The 20314-nt window shown below is 40.3% G+C and overlaps 1 protein-coding gene across 1 annotated transcript; it reads left to right on the top strand.

The window, feature by feature from the left end:
* Window positions 1–1390: 1390 nt before the first annotated feature.
* Window positions 1391–19472, top strand: LOC110893273 (eukaryotic translation initiation factor 3 subunit A-like). The gene is made up of 4 exons (XM_022140385.1): window positions 1391–1555; window positions 1676–2509; window positions 18804–19208; window positions 19305–19472. The coding sequence occupies exons 1-4, from the start codon at window positions 1391–1393 to the stop codon at window positions 19470–19472; spliced, it is 1572 nt and encodes a 523-aa protein (XP_021996077.1).
* Window positions 19473–20314: the final 842 nt, after the last annotated feature.

Here is a 20314-nt window from a genome sequence, read left to right as displayed (position 1 = left end):
GTGGCCCTATGTTCGGCCGTAAGTGGGGGAGAAGGGAGGAGAAGAAGGTGTTGTGAATGAGAGTTCAAGATCCTTAGGTTTATTTATAGTACTTTCAAGATCTTCCATATCACAAAGAATCCAAGGAAGATCATGTGAATCCAAAAGAGATCTAGAGAAGATCAAGTAAGATATTGGCAAGATTTTGGTGGGGTCACCCCCAATGTGACCGTAAATAATATGGGGGGGGGTTAATTGTAATTTATTGGTAAGTGTAGGTAAATAATTGATGGTTAAGTGTTAAGTCTAGTGTTTAATGTATTTCTTGCATTATGTAGTATGTTTAAGTGTTCGGGAACCATAACTAGCTCAGAAAAATAAGAACAATGCTTCTAGCAATATTTTTGTGTTTCGGGTAATGTCCGGTTGTTCGGTTAGATACCGGTTCGTTAAAGTGCTAAATTGCACCGTTTAGTGTCCTTTATGTCCCCTTTTGTGATACTTTCAATTCCCGACACTTAAGAAAGTATTCTGGATCAATTTGTCATATTTTTACATGGTACAATCTTGTTACAATGCTGAATTTTGCTGAAATATGAAAAATTCAGCATTTAAAGTGTGTTTCGGGTGCTTTTTAGTGTGTATTTTAGCTTCCGGAATGTCTATATGTTAACCCTTGTATGTACTCTTGGGTTTTAATGTATTCTTGTCATTGGACATACACCTAGGCTCTAATTCTATTGTCTAACTGCTTTCTGTAGAATTGTTGACACAATGTGTCTTACCGGTGAGTTTACTAGTATTTCTGACGCAACGCTGTTCATTAATGCATAAAGCAATTCTTGTAGTATAAAACGTGCATGAATTCACTTGTATAGTATGTAATCAGACAATGTTGACATTTAAGCACATAATTGCAGTCATTAAAGAGAGAGAAGAGATGGTGGATAAACTTGTCGAGGCATTGCCACATGAGGAAAATTGGAAAACGTATGTGATCGTTTTGAAAAATGATGATAAATTCGATGAGATGACTTTAGAGAGCTTGATTGAGAAAATAGAGGGACATGATTTATTGCTACAAAAACAAAACAAGATGTCTAGCTCTAGTTATCAACAGAATGTTGGTTTGTACTATCGTAGAGGAATGCAACAAAACAACGAATCTCTAAAGATAAGAACTGGTTATAGTGCAGAAAATACTGGTGATTCGTCAAACAGCAAATCTTCAAGCTATGATCCAGCATATCATTCTTCATCTGCATCTGCATCGTCAAAATCTAATCCGAACTAGGATTGGAAAAATTCTCCACTTTTGAATAATGAGTTTGCTCAACAGCACATGAGCTTCTTAGCCTCTATTCTGGTATCTTACGAAGGTTTAATTGCAGGTAAGATCGGAAATCCAAACATGACAAAGGAGGATTACGATCAAGTCGACCCAGAAGAGATGGAACTCATGGACATTCGTTGTTGCATGGCAAGCATCATCCGAAGAGCTCAAAGATTCATGGAGATAACTAGCAAAAAGTGCTTGGAAGGCCCGGACATGAAGATAGGTTTTGACAAAAACAAAGTCACTTGCTTCAAGTGTAAACAAAAGGGGCACTTCAAGAGAGAATGCACGAACAACAAAGCTGATGATTGTGTGAATCCTTTTTATGAGGATTAATATAAAAAGGCCATTTATCATCAGAATAACGAGCAACCAACCAGAAAGCAGATTGAAGAAGGACCTTCTAAAGAAAAGAGACAAGTTGTAATGACACTTCGTGATCGTAATGAATCCAGTATACAAAATGAAAAATCTGTGTGGGATAATTTTTATTGGGATAAATACTTCGATGAGGAAGAAGGAGTCAGAATTGTAATTCATGATGATGAAGGGTATGATTGGAGTCAACATGACAAGGAAAATGGAAAAGCCAAGGCCATGGTTGCTGAAATCAAACAAAGTCGAGAAGAAAGGCATGCTCGCATAAGGCTGGATGAAGTGGATGATGCCTACAAGGAAGCAACACAAGCAGGCAGGTGGAGTAAAGAAAAGGAATGCTTTGTCGATCCTCAAGGAAATCCGACGGTTAATCCTGAAACGGTTGATTTTGAAGCGCTAGCTACTGCAATACCGACTGTGAGTGTTTGGTGCAAAGGCCTTGAGGAGATTCCAAGGTACAAAGAAAAGGTTGAAGAAGGCATAAAGAAGGTGATATATGCCAGTTTGGAGAAGAAGAAGAAGAAGACGATTGAGGAGATTGTGAATGAGAGTGAAAAGCTGGTGAAGGAAGTGAAGAAAGAAGATGAAAAAGCTGAGGAAGCTGTTGCAGAGAAACAACAGGTGTTTGAAGAAGATCAGAATCAACAAGAAAATGAAACCACGGTGCTAATCACTGAGGTAACAATTCAAACTGATTCTTCTGATAAAAAAGCTGAACAACAGTGCAAGAAATGCATGGAAACGTGCAGTACTTGTACTAAAAAGGATGAAAAGCTTAAAATCAAAGACATTGAATTCACTAATGTGACACTCGAGGTTTTTCCGAACGAACACCTTGTAATATTTTGTGCATATATGATTATTATTAAATGAAAACGTGACTTTAGTACATGATATGTGTTGTGTATGTGTATTATATATAAATATATAAGAGCCGAGACTACGACCCGAGACCATGACTCGCAACCACTCGGTTGCGAGTGGGCCACTCGGTCTCGAGTGGGCCTTTGAGCCGAAACCATTTGGGCCGAAATCCCTAGCCCAACTCGTGACCCCTTGGTATATAATCCCCAACTTTCCCCATTTCTCTCATTTGTTACCAAACAATCCACACATAGACTCTTCTATTCTCTCCCACTAGAAAACCCCAACAACACCACTTTCCTTCTCCTTGATCTCGGTTCAAGCTTGGAGCATATCGGACAAGACACTCGGTCAAGACCATCACTCGGACACTTCATCTTCTCTCATTTTCTTCCTTTCTTTCGGCTCATCCTCCTTCTTCACAACCGGTTAGTGTTGTTACTATGTGCATGAGATTTATGTATGTTGTATGAACTAGAAATGCTTGGTTAGAATGGTTATGCATGATTCTTAGGTTGATTTGTAAAGTTTGACAATATTTGGTAACATGTTTAGAAAATGGTAGTCTAAGAGAGTTCATGGCCAACCAAACTATACTTCTTTGTTTCTTGCAAAATGTTGATGTTGAACTTAAGATTTCGGCTATGTAATGCATGTTTCTTTGTTCTTGCCATGATAATCTTGTTATAAACATATGATTTTTGTTCATAAAATATGGTTATATGTGACATGAAAACCCTAGAAAACTATGAATGTAAGATGAACTTGTTTGAATGTGGTTTGAAGATTTTAAAAAGGGTAATGTTTGATCTATTGTTGTATATGGGCAGATTAGGAAAAGTGTTAGTGAAATATTATTGGTTGTTTCCTAATCTGGGTCTGAATACATGGTACAATTTCGGACTGTTGCTTCTGCATCATCACGTGTACGTGAAAGGGACAGCTTACGACTCGCAACCGCGTCGTTGCGACTCGCAACCAAGGCAAGACAACTCGAGACCACATAGTTGCGACTCGCAATCATAGCATGACAACTCGAAACCTCATGATTGCGACTCGAGACTACGACGGTTGCGACTCGCAACCACAGCATGATGACTCGAGACCGCACGGTTGCGACTCGCAACCATAACGTGACAAGCCGAGATCTCCTGGTTACGACTCGAGACCATCTGGTTGCGAGTGGGCTGCTCACTTTGGTTATTGGGCCATTATGTGTATCATGGGCTATCTGATAAATGGACTATGTGTCACTGTGTTCTGTTTGAATGTGTGAATGTTAGGGCCGGCCCAATAACCCCATGACTGTTTACTTGTATGCATGTTACGTGCCAGTATGTGTTTTACGTGAATACTTGTATCTGACCTATACCGGTAACCATGTTAGGACATGGTGACCAGCGTGTTTGACCGAGTAACCTAAACCTACCGAGCAACCCAAGGTGAGTTCACAACTTAAAAGCATGCGTCCCGGTGGTTTGGGACACGAGACTAACAACCCTATCCCCTGGTAAAAGGGGATACCATTTACATACTTTCCCTGGTTATTGGGAACAAAACTTACTTTTCCTTCCCTGGTATTGGGAAACCTTTTGGACAATCCTATCCCCTGGTAAAAGGGGATACCATTTACATACTTTCCCTGGTTATTGGGAACACAACTTACTTTTCCTTCCCGGGTATTGGGAAACCTTTTGGTTAATTACTGTTAATACGGATTGCAACTAACGGCACTAAACGAAACTCTATCACTCAAGTCCCTACTACAAATACCGATTAGTCGCCGGGTTAGGCGAACGGGTTATTAGTTGATAGCGCTATTTAGGTGTTTACCAGCCTCACACCGTGCCCTGGTTTGGGACGGGCGTGAACTAATAGACTCAGAAATCCGTCAATGATGATAGAACATTGACATCGGGGCATCCTGCGGATACGCAACGGTTACCTAGTGTTCGGTATTGGAAAAAAAAAAAAACAGTTTAGTCGCTAACTTTTGGGGTAGCTCCCCAGGGCATGTATAAACGGATAAATTAACCGGTGAAACAAGTTTTTGGTAATTAAAACCGGACAACTAGTGAACTCACTCAGCATTATTGTTGACCCCTTACTGCATGCTTTGCAGGTAACCAATGATTCAGGAGCTGCTGCTTGGGGATGTGTAGTGTTCGTCAAACCCGTGTGTTGGGATAACTGTTTTGAACAACGAACTGTCTTTAAAACTATTTTGGTTTATGCTTCCGCTGTTTTGTTAAACTAATTACCGAACCTAAACTCTGATATTGCTAATTACTACGGATATTAAATATTTCTACTATTAATTAAATGCTCAGTATAATTGGTGGCTGGATCCTGGTCAGTCACGCCCTCGAAGCGGGTGTTATCCGCAGGTGGATTTTGGGGGTGTGACAGATTGGTATCAGAGCCATTGGTTATAGTGAACTTGGTTTTAAAAAGGGGAAAATCTTTTTGGAGAAAACCAGACTATAACCCGTGACTCGTGACGACACTACACTCCAAGTACAAGGCTCAACACTTTTGACCTCATAGCTCGGACCAGTGTTTACTTGTTTGCTTACTTTATGTTTCCTGTTTCGCTATACGTACTAGTATGCCTAACTAGTGAACGCCCACATACGATATTGCATGTGATTGCACGTTAGCACACCAATATGAATTCATGAACACTTTCTCGTATCATGTGATTGATAGGGTGGTAATTCCCTAAACCTCCGTGACTTACACTACTTAATACTCTTTGAAATCTACTCGAGTGTGGGGAACCATTTGACATGAGTTAAGAGGAGCTGAGATGAACATGCAAATCACAATATTATTGTGGGTGCACACATAATAATATAGTGGGGTGGATGTAAGTCCCAGTGAGGCTTAACAAGTGAAAAAGGGGTTCCGTTTCGTTATCTGTATGATGAGAAACACAACAGTCCATAGGAGCCGTAGCAGTGATTGTCTCCTACTCGAACACGATCTTTTCACTTCTCACTGCACCCCTTTCGAACCTCGATGCTATCGAGTATTACCTGAACACCCATATGAACGCCTAGCGAACTGTGTAGAACATTAGGTGCTTGTACGAGCATCCCCGGGATGGGTGTTGAAACGACAATGATTGGTCTATATCCTTCTCACCTTTCTTCGCTTGCTGGAACGTAACGTGTTGACGTCTTAAATCCCGAAGTGCGATCACTCCTGCAACACTATCTCAACATACCGTGTATTAATCAGTCAAGAGGATAGACGTAGTACCCTACTGGCTTCAGCATTTGAACGACCCTAGTCACCGACAACGAGCATCAGCGAATTGACTCCAATCGAACCCTTAACCCTAGTCAGCGGCTCATAGGAGCCAGCTCTTACGAATCAGTCGGGCCATAAGCGATGACAATCGACAATGGTGCGGAAATGCGTAACAGCCAGCTCAATAAGTACACCTTGGGACGCGGCACGGAAACGCGACAAGATGGACTTGTCAGTGAAGGATCGTAGCGCACCATTTCAAGCAACGACATCAGAAACAACAGTCGCGACAACATCAAGGTCAACAACCAGGGGAATGATAATAGGGAATCCTCGCAACCGTAACAACAACATTGGAAATGATGCTCGTGGAAGGGCATTTAGGATTGGCGCAGGCGACGCCAGGCATAGTAGCAACATGGTAGCTTGTATGGGTAGTTGTTTGCTTCATCTCTATTCTGCTTGACCCTGATACTTCTTAAAACCGAACCAGATGTGGAATCGACTGATGGCAAGTCATATAGAATCTCAAAAGTTCGTTAGGGTGTAAACACGACCTTGTGGGACGAGTGTCCGATGTCGACCTTCCTTCTACCACCCTCGATGGTTACAACGCAGTAGTTAGTGTGAATTGGTTACCCAGGAATCACGCGAATATACCCAGTGAGGAGAAAACTTTGTGTGGAGAATCGGCATTTGTTCTAAAGCATCAGAGTAGTTCAATAGTTAGCGCCATTTCAGCTGTGAAGGCCAGAAGCGTCTACAGAGGGATTACTCCGTTGTGTTAGCAACCGCTACGGATGTTAAGGCTAAGGAAAAGTGGATCGAGGATCCACCAGTTGTTCGTTGTTTCTCTCGGCGTGCTATCCGAGGAACATTCAGTTTTTCTTCCGAAAATTTGTTAGGCGGAATCTCAGTCTGATCTCACGTCTGAGGCAGCCCTGATTACTTGTACTTTTACCATTTTGCGCCAGGAAGGTCGCAAGATCTATCAAAGCAACTATAGGAACCGTTGGACAGGAGTTTTGTAGGGTCTAGTTCTTCGCTTTGGGGGAGCCCCACTTATCCTAGGGAAGATGGGCCTTTTTCGTGTGTATACTGACTATTAAGAGCTCATCAAGGTGACAGCCCAAAACCGTTTGACTCGATCCTGTATTGACAACCTGTTGGCCAGTTACATGGGTCATGCTCCTATGTGAAGATGGAGTAGCGAACGAACTAACATCAGATGGAAGTCCAAAGGGAGGATGTTCCTAAAACGGCATAGTGAACGCAATAAGGCCATTTCCAGGAGACACCGGATGAATTATTCCATGACCTTTTGGGGTGAACAACCCACCGGCTGCTTTATGGATCACACTGCAACTGTGTTTATCTAGTACGTTTTGAATCACTTCTAGGAGAAAGGGGCACCTTGAACAACCCTTGTATTCCATTGTAGAGCTTCTAGGGGAGGAGCGTCTACGTGCGAAGTCTACCTAAGTATGACTTCAGGATTCGGGAAGTACACATTTTCTTTTTATCAAACAACGAAGTGGGAATACACATGGATCTCGCTAAGATCCATTTGGTTAGGAACTGATCAACATCAAAGATCCCTTCGAGGATACAGGAGTTTCTTGGTCCCACTAGATACTATCGCAGCTTAATCACAAGATTTTCGAAGGTCGCACAACTTAAGTCTCGTTGGCACATCAGGGTGTTGTGTTCGTGAAAGACCAAAACAGGAGGACGTCTTTTCAGCTTTCGAATCCCAACTTTGTAATGCACTGAACATCGTCTTCACCCTAGGGTACGGGTGATCTAGCGGTATACCATGATGCTTCGAATCAGGATCCCAGTTACACACGGATGCAACGCGAGAAGGTTATTGCTTACGCCTCTCGACAACTTAGGACGCACGAAAGGAACTACACAACGCTTGATTTGGCACTGGGAGCAGTGATCTTCGCACTTAAGTTATGACGGCATTACCTATACGGAACCAAGTGCGCCATCTACACCGACCACAGAAGTTTAGAACACATATTCAAGCAGAAGGAACTAAATATGCGACAGCGACGATGGGTCGGACTGCTGAATGATTACGAGTGCCAGGTATCACCCGGGCAAGGCCAATGTAGTGGCAGACGCCCTCAGTCGGAAGGACACTACGCCCAAGCGCGTAAGAGCTTTACAACTCACGATCCATTCTAGTCTACCTTCGCAAATACGAGCTGCTCAGATAGAAGCACTGAAACCAGAGAACGTTAGAGCTGAAGCCCTACGCGGGTGATCTATGGCGACTTACGAGAACTTGCGAGAACTTGCGATGGATGAAGCGCACAAATCTCGCTACTCAGTACACCCTGGTTCGGATAAGATGTACCACGATATTAAGACTACGTATTGGTGGCCTAGCATGAAGGCCCACATAGCAACTTACGTCAGCAAGTGTTTGACTTGTGCGCGAGTCAAGACGGAATATCAGAAACCCTCAGGCCTACTCCAACAACCAGAGATACCACAATGGAAATGGGAGCAAATTTCCATGGATTTCATTACTGGCCTACCTAGATCACAGCGCGGAAACGATACTATCTGGGTGATCGTGAATCGACTCACGAAATCCGCACACTTCTTGGCGATCAAAGACAACAGATAAATTCTCCACTCTGGCGAAGATATACCTCAAGGAAGTTGTTTCGAGGCACGGGGTGCCCACCTCTATCATCTCTGATCGAGATGCACGTTTTACTTCGGAACTGTGGCAAGCAATGCACAAGTCTTTTGGCTCACGTTTAGATATGAGCACAGCGTATCACCCACAGACGGACGGGCAGTCCGAACGCTCTATGCAAACATTAAAAGACATGCTTCGCTCTAGTGTAAACGACTTTGGCAACAGCTGGGAAAGGCATCTGCCACTCGTGGAATTCTCGTATAATAACAGCTACCACACCAGCATTAAAGCTGCTCCGTTTGAGGCATTGTACGGACGTAAATGCCGGTCACCTCTTTGTTGGGCAGAGGTGGGGGATAGTCAAATCACTGGTCCAGAACATGTGGTAGACACTACTGAGCGGATTGCTCAAATACGACAACGCATGGCGGCCGCTCGTGACCGTCAGAAGGCCTACGCCGATAAGGGCAGGAAACCACTTGAGCTCCAGGTTGGGGAGCGGGTATCACTCAAAGTTTCACCCTGGAAGGGTGTGGTTCGTTTTGGTAAACGAGGCAAACTCAACCCACGGTACGTTGGACCTTTCGAAATCCTTGAGAAAATAGGCAAGGTGGCCTACAGACTGAACTTACCAGCAGAACTCGGTGCAGTTCGCAACGTTTTCCATGTGTCGAATCTGAAGAAGTGTCTGTCAGATAGACGCACGTAGTTCCTCTGAAGGAACTCACTATCGACGAACAGTTGAAATTCGTCGAAGAACCTGTCGAAATCACGGACCGGGATGTTAAGGTCCTCAAGAGCACTAGAATACCTTTTGTTCGAGTTCGTTGGAACTCACGTCGCGGCCCAGAGTTTACCTGGGAGCGGGAGGACCAGATGAAGTCCAAGTATCCCCAGTTATTCCCAAACGAAAACCCCAGCACTGAAGCTACAACCGAATTTCGGGACGAAATTCCAAACTAACGGGGGGATGATGTGACACCCCGTTAAAACACGCTAGCTTGGCAGTGGCTGCTTCAACTTTCGGGACGAAAGTTCTTAAAACTTGGGGATAATGTGACACTCGAGGTTTTTCCGAACGAACACCTTGTAATATTTTGTGCATATATGATTATTATTAAATGAAAACGTGACTTTAGTACATGATATGTGTTGTGTATGTGTATTATATATAAATATATAAGAGCCGAGACTACGACCCGAGACCATGACTCGCAACCACTCGGTTGCGAGTGGGCCACTCGGTCTCGAGTGGGCCTTTGAGCCGAAACCATTTGGGCCGAAATCCCTAGCCCAACTCGTGACCCCTTGGTATATAATCCCCAACTTTCCCCATTTCTCTCATTTGTTACCAAACAATCCACACATAGACTCTTCTATTCTCTCCCACTAGAAAACCCCAACAACACCACTTTCCTTCTCCTTGATCTCGGTTCAAGCTTGGAGCATATCGGACAAGACACTCGGTCAAGACCATCACTCGGACACTTCATCTTCTCTCATTTTCTTCCTTTCTTTCGGCTCATCCTCCTTCTTCACAACCGGTTAGTGTTGTTACTATGTGCATGAGATTTATGTATGTTGTATGAACTAGAAATGCTTGGTTAGAATGGTTATGCATGATTCTTAGGTTGATTTGTAAAGTTTGACAATATTTGGTAACATGTTTAGAAAATGGTAGTCTAAGAGAGTTCATGGCCAACCAAACTATACTTCTTTGTTTCTTGCAAAATGTTGATGTTGAACTTAAGATTTCGGCTATGTAATGCATGTTTCTTTGTTCTTGCCATGATAATCTTGTTATAAACATATGATTTTTGTTCATAAAATATGGTTATATGTGACATGAAAACCCTAGAAAACTATGAATGTAAGATGAACTTGTTTGAATGTGGTTTGAAGATTTTAAAAAGGGTAATGTTTGATCTATTGTTGTATATGGGCAGATTAGGAAAAGTGTTAGTGAAATATTATTGGTTGTTTCCTAATCTGGGTCTGAATACATGGTACAATTTCGGACTGTTGCTTCTGCATCATCACGTGTACGTGAAAGGGACAGCTTACGACTCGCAACCGCGTCGTTGCGACTCGCAACCAAGGCAAGACAACTCGAGACCACATAGTTGCGACTCGCAATCATAGCATGACAACTCGAAACCTCATGATTGCGACTCGAGACTACGACGGTTGCGACTCGCAACCACAGCATGATGACTCGAGACCGCACGGTTGCGACTCGCAACCATAACGTGACAAGCCGAGATCTCCTGGTTACGACTCGAGACCATCTGGTTGCGAGTGGGCTGCTCACTTTGGTTATTGGGCCATTATGTGTATCATGGGCTATCTGATAAATGGACTATGTGTCACTGTGTTCTGTTTGAATGTGTGAATGTTAGGGCCGGCCCAATAACCCCATGACTGTTTACTTGTATGCATGTTACGTGCCAGTATGTGTTTTACGTGAATACTTGTATCTGACCTATACCGGTAACCATGTTAGGACATGGTGACCAGCGTGTTTGACCGAGTAACCTAAACCTACCGAGCAACCCAAGGTGAGTTCACAACTTAAAAGCATGCGTCCCGGTGGTTTGGGACACGAGACTAACAACCCTATCCCCTGGTAAAAGGGGATACCATTTACATACTTTCCCTGGTTATTGGGAACAAAACTTACTTTTCCTTCCCTGGTATTGGGAAACCTTTTGGACAATCCTATCCCCTGGTAAAAGGGGATACCATTTACATACTTTCCCTGGTTATTGGGAACACAACTTACTTTTCCTTCCCGGGTATTGGGAAACCTTTTGGTTAATTACTGTTTATACGGATTGCAACTAACGGCACTAAACGAAACTCTATCACTCAAGTCCCTACTACAAATACCGATTAGTCGCCGGGTTAGGCGAACGGGTTATTAGTTGATAGCGCTATTTAGGTGTTTACCAGCCTCACACCGTGCCCTGGTTTGGGACGGGCGTGAACTAATAGACTCAGAAATCCGTCAATGATGATAGAACATTGACATCGGGGCATCCTGCGGATACGCAACGGTTACCTAGTGTTCGGTATTGGAAAAAAAAAAAAAAACAGTTTAGTCGCTAACTTTTGGGGTAGCTCCCCAGGGCATGTATAAACGGATAAATTAACCGGTGAAACAAGTTTTTGGTAATTAAAACCGGACAACTAGTGAACTCACTCAGCATTATTGTTGACCCCTTACTGCATGCTTTGCAGGTAACCAATGATTCAGGAGCTGCTGCTTGGGGATGTGTAGTGTTCGTCAAACCCGTGTGTTGGGATAACTGTTTTGAACAACGAACTGTCTTTAAAACTATTTTGGTTTATGCTTCCGCTGTTTTGTTAAACTAATTACCGAACCTAAACTCTGATATTGCTAATTACTACGGATATTAAATATTTCTACTATTAATTAAATGCTCAGTATAATTGGTGGCTGGATCCTGGTCAGTCACGCCCTCGAAGCGGGTGTTATCCGCAGGTGGATTTTGGGGGTGTGACAACTAAAATAGAAAAGATTTTCAAAAATAAAAGTCATGAAATGATTGAAAATGAAAAGTTTTTGAAACAAGAAAACGAAAAGCTGAAACAAAGATGTGTTGATCTTGAAAAAGAAAATAAAATATTGAAAGAAAAGTGTTCAGTTGTTTGTAACGAATGTGTTCCAAAAGATAATACAATTCAAGAGTTGCAAAAAGAATATGATGGAATGAAATTGTCATATCATACTTTAAAAGAAGCTTATGAAACTTTGAAAAGTAAAGTCAAAAATTTAGATGATAGATTATCTGCATGTCAGAAAACAACTAAATTTCTTGAAGCTAGATATGAAGGTAAACAAATGGTTTTAAATCAATATATTGATGATGTCGCTAAGCTTAAACAAGAACTGGCAGATAAAGAAAAGTTGGTCAATAAACTTCAAAGTTATCATGCATCTTCATACATTCTGGAACGTATTTTCAACATCACACCCGATGGGAAAGAATCAGAAAAGAACAAAAAGGGAATTGGGTCTGAATATCATCAGGTTCCACTACCGTTGGAGAATAATTATACATTCTATGATGGCGAGAAGGTGGAAAAAGCAATAAACGTGGTTGACCAGTTACCCGACAACATCGAGGGTGTCGGTTTAGGGTTGTTATATCCTCCTCACCGTGTTTTAGAGCTCGTCCTCGAGGTCTACTGGAACAAGTGTGGATATTTCCTTTACATTTCTAATTCAAGCTCCCATGTATATTCAGGTCCTCTTTTGGAGTCCCATTTTACTTTGACCAGAACTAATCTCTTATGCTTGAGATTCTTAATTTTCATGTCTTCAATTTGTAGAGGCTTTTCTACAAATTTGATTTGTTCATTTACCTCTATGTCCTTAAGAGGTACTACAAGTGATTCATCAGCTAGGCATTTCTTGAGATTTGATACATGAAATACATCATGTATTCCTGACATTTCCTCTGGCAGTTGTTGCTGATAAGCTACAGGTCCTATTTTTCTAATGATCTTAAAAGGTCCAACATACCTGGGACTTAGCTTCCCTCTTTTGATGAATCTTACCACTCCTTTCCAATGAGAGACTTTTAACAATACTTTGTCACCTTCCTGGAATTCTAATGGCTTACGTCGGTTATCAGCATAGCTTTTCTGTCGTTCACGTGCTGCTTTTAGTCATTCCTTGACTTGAATGATTTTGTCGGTTGTTTCCTGCACTATCTCAGGTCCAGATAGTTGCTTTTCCCCAATTTCTGCCCAACAGACTGGGGTTCTGCACTTTCGTCCATAAAGTGCTTCGAATGGTGCAGCATTGATACTTGTGTGATAACTGTTATTATAAGAAAATTCTATTAATGGTAAGTGATCGTCCCAATTACCTCCGAAATCAATTACACAAGCTCTAAGCATGTCTTCCATTGTCTGAATTATCCTTTCGCTTTGTCCATCCGTTTGAGGATGGTAAGCTGTGCTTAGATTTAACTTGGTTCCCATTGCTTTTTGGAAACTTGCCCAAAAATGAGAGGTAAAACGGCTATCCCTATCAGAAACAATTGATAAAGGTATTCCATGTAATGAAACTATTTCATCTACATACAATTTAGCTAACTGTTCCATACTGAAATTTCCTTCATTGGTAGGAAATGAGCTGATTTAGTTAGCCTATCTACAATCACCCAGATTATATCATTACCTTTTCTTGTTTTGGTTGATTTTTTAACAAAATTCATTGTTATCAATTCCCATCTCCAAACTGGCATTTCTAGCCGTTGCAGCAATCCTGAGGGTTTCTGATGTTCAGCTTTAACTTGTGAACAAGTTAAACATTTAGAAACGTAAGCTGCTATATCCTTTTTCATTCCTATCCACCAGAAATTTTTCCTTAAATCCTGGTACATCTTATCACTTCCTGGATGCATTGTATATTTAGATTTATGGGCTTCTTCTAATATACGGTGGCGTAGATTTCCTAATTTAGGTATTCACATTCTCTTTTTATGGAATATCCAAATTGCATATGTTCCTTGTTCTAATTCTTTAATCATTCCTTTTAATTTTTCAGTGTCATCCTTGATTACTGATTCTTGTGCTTTTCTAATCTGATCGTTTAAATCTACTTGTAGATTTAATTTAAGAGAACGTGCCCTTTTTGCCTTTTCATGATACTTTCGACTTAAAGCATCAGCCACTACTACATTGGCTTTCCCTGCATGATACCGGATATGACAATCGTACTCACTAAGAATCTCCATCCAGCGTCTTTGTCTCATATTCAACTCTTTTTGCCAGAAGACATACGTTAAACTCTTATGATCTGTGAATATGGTAAACTTACTACTATAAAGGTAATGTCTCCAAATCTTAAGGGCAAAAATTATAGCTCCTAGTTCTAGATCATGGGTTGAATAATTCTCTTCATGATTCTTAAGTTGTCTAGATGCGTAAGCTATAACCTTTTGACGTTGCATTAACACATATCCATAACCTAATTTAGAAGCGTCACAATAGACTACAAAGTCTTCAGATCCTTCTGGTAATGCTAATATAGGTGCATGGGTTAGTCTTTGCTTAAGGATTCTAAAGGCTTCTTGTTGTTTTGGTCCCCATTCAAATTTAATGGATTTACAGGTTAACTTAGTTAAGGGAATGGTTATTCTAGAAAAATCTCAAACGAATCTTCTATAATAACCAGCCAATCCTAAGAAACTTCTAACCTCGGTTGGTGATTCAGGGGTTTTCCATTTGGTAATCGCCTCGATCTTTGTTGGATCCACATGAATTCCATCATGATTGACTAAGTGTACAATAAACTGTACCTGTTCTAACCAAAACTTGCACTTCGAAAAGTTAGTGTAAAGCTTTTCCTTTCTTAATAGACTTAAAAGTGCATTCAAATGCTTTGCATGTTCCTCTTTACTCTTAGAGTAAATAAGAATATCATCAATAAAAACAATTATGAATTTATCCAAATATGGCTTACATATTCGATTCATCATGTCCATAAATGCGGCTGGGGCATTGGTTAAACCAAATGACATGACAGTAAATTCATAATGACCATACCTGGTTCTAAATGCGGTTTTAGGAATGTCCTCTTCCTGTACCTTTAATTGATGATATCCCGATCATAAATCGATCTTAGAGAAAAATCGAGCTCTTGAAGTTGATCAAACAGATCATCGATCCTTGGTAATGGGTACCGATTCTTAATCGTGACCTTGTTCAATTCACGGTAGTCAATGCACATACGCATTGATTCGTCCTTCTTTTTGACGAACAATATCGGTGCTCCCCATGGCGATGAGCTTGGCTGTATAAATCCTTTCTCCAACAATTCGTCTCACTGTTTCTTCAATTCCTGCATTTCGGCAGGTGCCAAACGATAGGGTGCTTTGGCAATCGGTGCTGTTCCTGGTAGCAGATGGATTCTGAATTCAACTTCCCTGTCTGGCGGTAATCCTGCAATTCTTCTGGAAATACATCTGAAAACTGAGACACTACTGGAATGTCTTTTAGTTCTTTTCCTTTAGTGTTAGTGATGATAGAAATCAAATACACTATAGATCCTTTTCTTATACAACTTGCAGTTTTCATCACAGAGATGAATTTAGTGGATCTAAATGGTTTATCTCCTTTAATTGTGATCTTTTCACCCCTTGGTGAATTTACTTGGATTGACTTTCTGTTAGTACATTTATGTCTATAGCCTTTGTCAATCCGAGCCGTAGCGAGAGATAGAAGAATACGAGTCGTTATATTGTAATATCTAGACAAATAGGCAAGGTGGCAATATTGTAATTAATGAGAAATCTCATTAAAAGCCAAGGCCTATAAATAGGGGGGTTATGTTTAGTTTAGGGACTTTTGCTACATTTGTCATTTGGAGCTTTCTAGAGCTAGAGAGAGAAACTAGAGAGAGAAAGTGACATCGTGATTCAGGTTCTTGTACGTTTTCAGATTTGATCAATAAGAATCACAGATTATATTACGTCTCGTGTGTTCGGTCGCGTTCGTGTACGGATTCCGCACGCTATACGTATGTTTCGCAATCGTTTCGGAGTCAAAACCGGTCCTACAAGTGGTATCAGAGCAGGAGCTCGATTGCACTGATCTATCACACATTTCCGAGCAGAAATTCATCGATTTCAGATCTGAATTTCATCTATTTCTTCATCTTTTTCATATTTTTCACGTTTTTAGCTGAAATTCGTCAAATTGAACGGGTTTTTACGGTCCAAATCGTCTGATTTTTTGATATGTTGTGCAAAAACACCTGATCTACAACCCTACCAAATTTCAGATTCAAACTCCTAGCCGATTAGGAGAAATTCGAGTTTTTTTTGGTCCGACTCCGTTTGAATCAGCGACTGTCCGTTTGAAATTTGGGTTCCCGTTTGAACTGACCGTTTGAAGCTGTCCTATCGTTTGAAAACATGTATTCCGTTTGAAGTGTATCGTTTGAACATGACTTCCGTTTGAAAAATGGTGACCGTTTGAACGAAATTGACCTGACAGTTTAAACATGGCTACCGTTTGAAAATTGCATGACCGTTTGAGGTTGTGACAGTTTGAAGGTGTGACCGTTTGAAAGATTCCAATCGTTTGAAACACGATTCTTGTTTGAAATTGGTTCAGTTGTTCACGTGATTAAAGCTGAGCGGCCCAATGAGAATTGAAGTATAATTATAGTTGTCGGTCACGTGATACAATCAATTGCACAAATTGAGCGGCCTATTAAATAAATCAAAGTGAAATTTGACGGCCCAATCAGTGTTTGAATAATCAAATTGTGTTGTCAGCCACTACAGACATATCGGTCCAATCACTGTTTTTGTTTCATAAAGTTGTCAGACACATTAAAACGAATAAAATCATATGCATGTGACATTAAATGTGATGGTCATCGTTTAAATAAGAAACAGTTGTCAGCTCACATATCGGCCCAATAGAAAATTATTGTAACAAACCTTGCCGCCCACTAATACATATTGGCCCAATCATAGTTAAAAGGTGTTGGTCATTTTCAAAAAGATAAAAAACAGACTTTGAGGTTTTATAAAATTGAGCTTATCATTTTTGTCGGTTAGTTTAGATGATGCTTTCAGTAATTAATATGGCATGCTATGGAGGTTCAATGAGATTTTAATTGCATATGTTGTTAAAGTTCAAAAGAGGTGGTCCACTTCGTTTGAACCTTGTCTGGTCATTGGAAAAGGTTATGTGAATTTGATCCGGGTCATAGCACTTCGTACGGTTTGACAAATTAAATCTCAGTTTGCATCAAGTTCTGTCTGCACAGTCTGTCAACTTTCAGTCCACACAAGAATATTCACCAGTTCGAGTATTATTTTGATTCAGTTGTTTGATAAGTGTTTAAACTGATAATTGTTTGTTTGCTTGTTGATTCAGGTAATTCGAGACATTCAAGGTGATTAGAGATGTCAAACAACGGTGAAGAGTTCTACAACACATTTTACAACGCGTTCACTTCCGAATCGACAAGATAGAAGATCTGAATTGAAAGAATATTCAAGAGAGATTTCGGAGAATTTGAAGTTTGAGAACATCTACGGAAGCCAACAGAAGCCACCAAAGTTAATGAAAGTTGAAGATTATAAGTGGTGCAAAAACAGATTTGAGGGTTGGGTAAAAGCTTTCGCTCCTGAAAGCTGGTTAAAATTGACAAACGGATATATTGAACCAGTGAAAGAGGGAGGAGAGTTGATAGATCCAAAAGATTTCACTGACATTGACATAAAAAATGTTGTAGCTGAATATAAAATGCTCACATTAATCAAACAGTCAGTGAGAGAGGATATTATCTCATTACTTGAACAAGAGAAAACTTCAAAGAGTTTATGGGAAGCGTTAGGGAAAAAGTGTATAGGGAGTAATGAAATTGTCAAAAACAAAAAGAAATTGTTGCGTAAAGAGTTTGATTTATTCAGTTGTATGAAAAATGAATCTGTTTGCAAAATGATTGAGAGATTTGGACATCTGAAAATGGAGCTGGCCAGACATGAAATCAAATATTCTGAAGAAGAGATGGTGGATAAATTGTTTGATTCATTGCCAAATGATCAAGATTGGCAATACTTCGCTCTAATGTTGAAAAATACAATCAAGCCTGATGATTTAAAAGTGGATTTGCTGATTGAAAGGATTGAAAGCCATGAGTTGGAGATAAAAAGATCCAAAGTCAACAGTCCAGCGTATCAGCAGAATGTGGAACTTTACTACAGAGGAAATGCACCACAGGCTGGATCTCCAAAAACAGCATTTTCTGCAGAAAGTTCAAATTCAGTGAACAATGAAAGTCTTCACAGTGGTTTTCACAATGGATCTTCTTCAAACACCTCAGATCAATCTGCTTCAAAGAATCTATTCCAGTGTAATATCACAGTTGATTTGAAGAATGGGCAGAACTTCAGTGAAGAATCGGCGAAACAACAGATGGTTTTCTTGGCATCTGTACTTGAATCGTATGAAAGCCTCGTTGTAGGGAAGATTGGTAATACCAATTTGACGAAAGAAGATTATGATCAATTAGACCCCGAGGAGATGGAACTAATGGACATAAGATGGTGCATGGCCAGTGCGATTCGTCGAGCACAGAGGTTCATGGAAATCATGGGGAGAAAGTCAATTGGTGGACCATCTACCAAACTGGGATTTGATAAATCCAAAGTGACATGCTTCAAATGCAAACAAAAAGGTCACTTCAAGCGCGAGTGCAGAAATGCGTATGCTGCTGATGATTCTGAGAACCCATTCAACGAAGATTACTACAAGAAAGCGATTTACCATCAGAACAAGTCTGAGCCACCAAGATTGAAACAGCCAGAAGAAAAATCAAGGTCTCTTGCAGTTATCTACGATGATGAAGGATATGATTGGAGCAAAAAAGTTTTACCTGAAGAAGATGCTGTTGGGTATGCTTTTGTTGCTGAGGCTGATCCTGATAGATGGTGGAAAGTTGACTATGCAAGATGGGAAATTGGAAAATTAAATGAACCTTTCAAAGAAGCCCAGAGAGCCAAACGATGGAATGAAGAATTGGAATGTTACATGGATCCACGGGGTAATCCGGTTGCTGACCCATCAAAAGTGGATTTCAAAGCTGTAACAAATTTGCTTCCAAGGCAGGCTACTTTCAACAAACGAAGGTTATCTGATAAAGCATATTTGCCTGATTTGGAGAAGAAGATAAGAGAGGTTTGTGAAGCAAGTCTACCAAAGGTGGTAGAGATGAAGAAGAGACAAGAAGAAGAATTGAAGAAGATGATTGAAGAAGTAAAAGCTGTTACGAAGATTGCTGCTGAAGAGGAACAGAAAAATGAAGAGAAACAGAAAGCTGAAAAAGAACAGAAGATCGAGGAAGCACTTAAAGAAGGAAAAGAGGAGAACAAAGAGCAAGTTCAGAAAGCTAAGACAGAAGAATCGGTGCTGGAAGAGACTGAGGTAAGAAAAATCTTCTGACTTATCGAATGTTGATTTAGTTGCTGAAAAAGAAAACAAGTGCAGGAATTGCATAGAAATGTGCAAAGCCTGTACTGAAAAAGATGAAATAATAAACACAAAAGAAATTGAAGCAACCAAATTTGAAAATGTTTTCAAAACGAAATGTAAAGAAATGTTTGAAACAGAAGAAATTTTGAAATTAAAAGTCGAAAAGCTAACATTAAAATGTCAGAGTCTTGAAGAAGAAAATAAGGTGTTGAAAGAAAAGTGTATAGCAAAATGTTTGTGCTTGTGTTCAAAAAGAATCTAAATTTCAAGATTTACAAAAACAGTATGATTCTTTAAAATGGTCGAGTCAGAGAGTACAAGAGGCTTATGATACTTTGAAAAGCCAAGTCAAAAGTTTTGATCAAAGATTGTCACACCCCGACCACGTAAAACATCAAACCGTGGCGGAAACGTCGGGGAGTGTTGTAACAGAATTATTGTTTCACAACCATGGAATACAAAGTTATATTTTATTGAATCAAACAAACGAGTTACATTGTCTTAAAACAACTGAAATAAAGAGTACATAACAAGTTTTAACTAGTCTAGTTCCATTTTATCATCACTAAGGCCCAAGTCCACCCTAGCGTGTCACGAACGTCCTATGCATTAGCTCCTGAAACACATGTGAATATAGGTACGTCAGCACAAAAATACCTGTGAGATACATAGGTTTTGTGAAAATAGGATTCATGACTTAAGTTTAAGAAAATGTTTAAGAAAAGTTAGTCATGAACCTTGTAAATTGTTTTGTTTTGTAAATCGTTTAAAAAGTGATAAAATCAGATGATATGTATAAGTAAAAAAATAAT

This window comes from Helianthus annuus, chromosome 12 (assembly GCF_002127325.2).
Source record: "Helianthus annuus cultivar XRQ/B chromosome 12, HanXRQr2.0-SUNRISE, whole genome shotgun sequence".
Lineage (NCBI taxonomy): Eukaryota > Viridiplantae > Streptophyta > Magnoliopsida > Asterales > Asteraceae > Helianthus > Helianthus annuus.
This window is presented reverse-complemented; position numbering and strand designations above follow the sequence as displayed.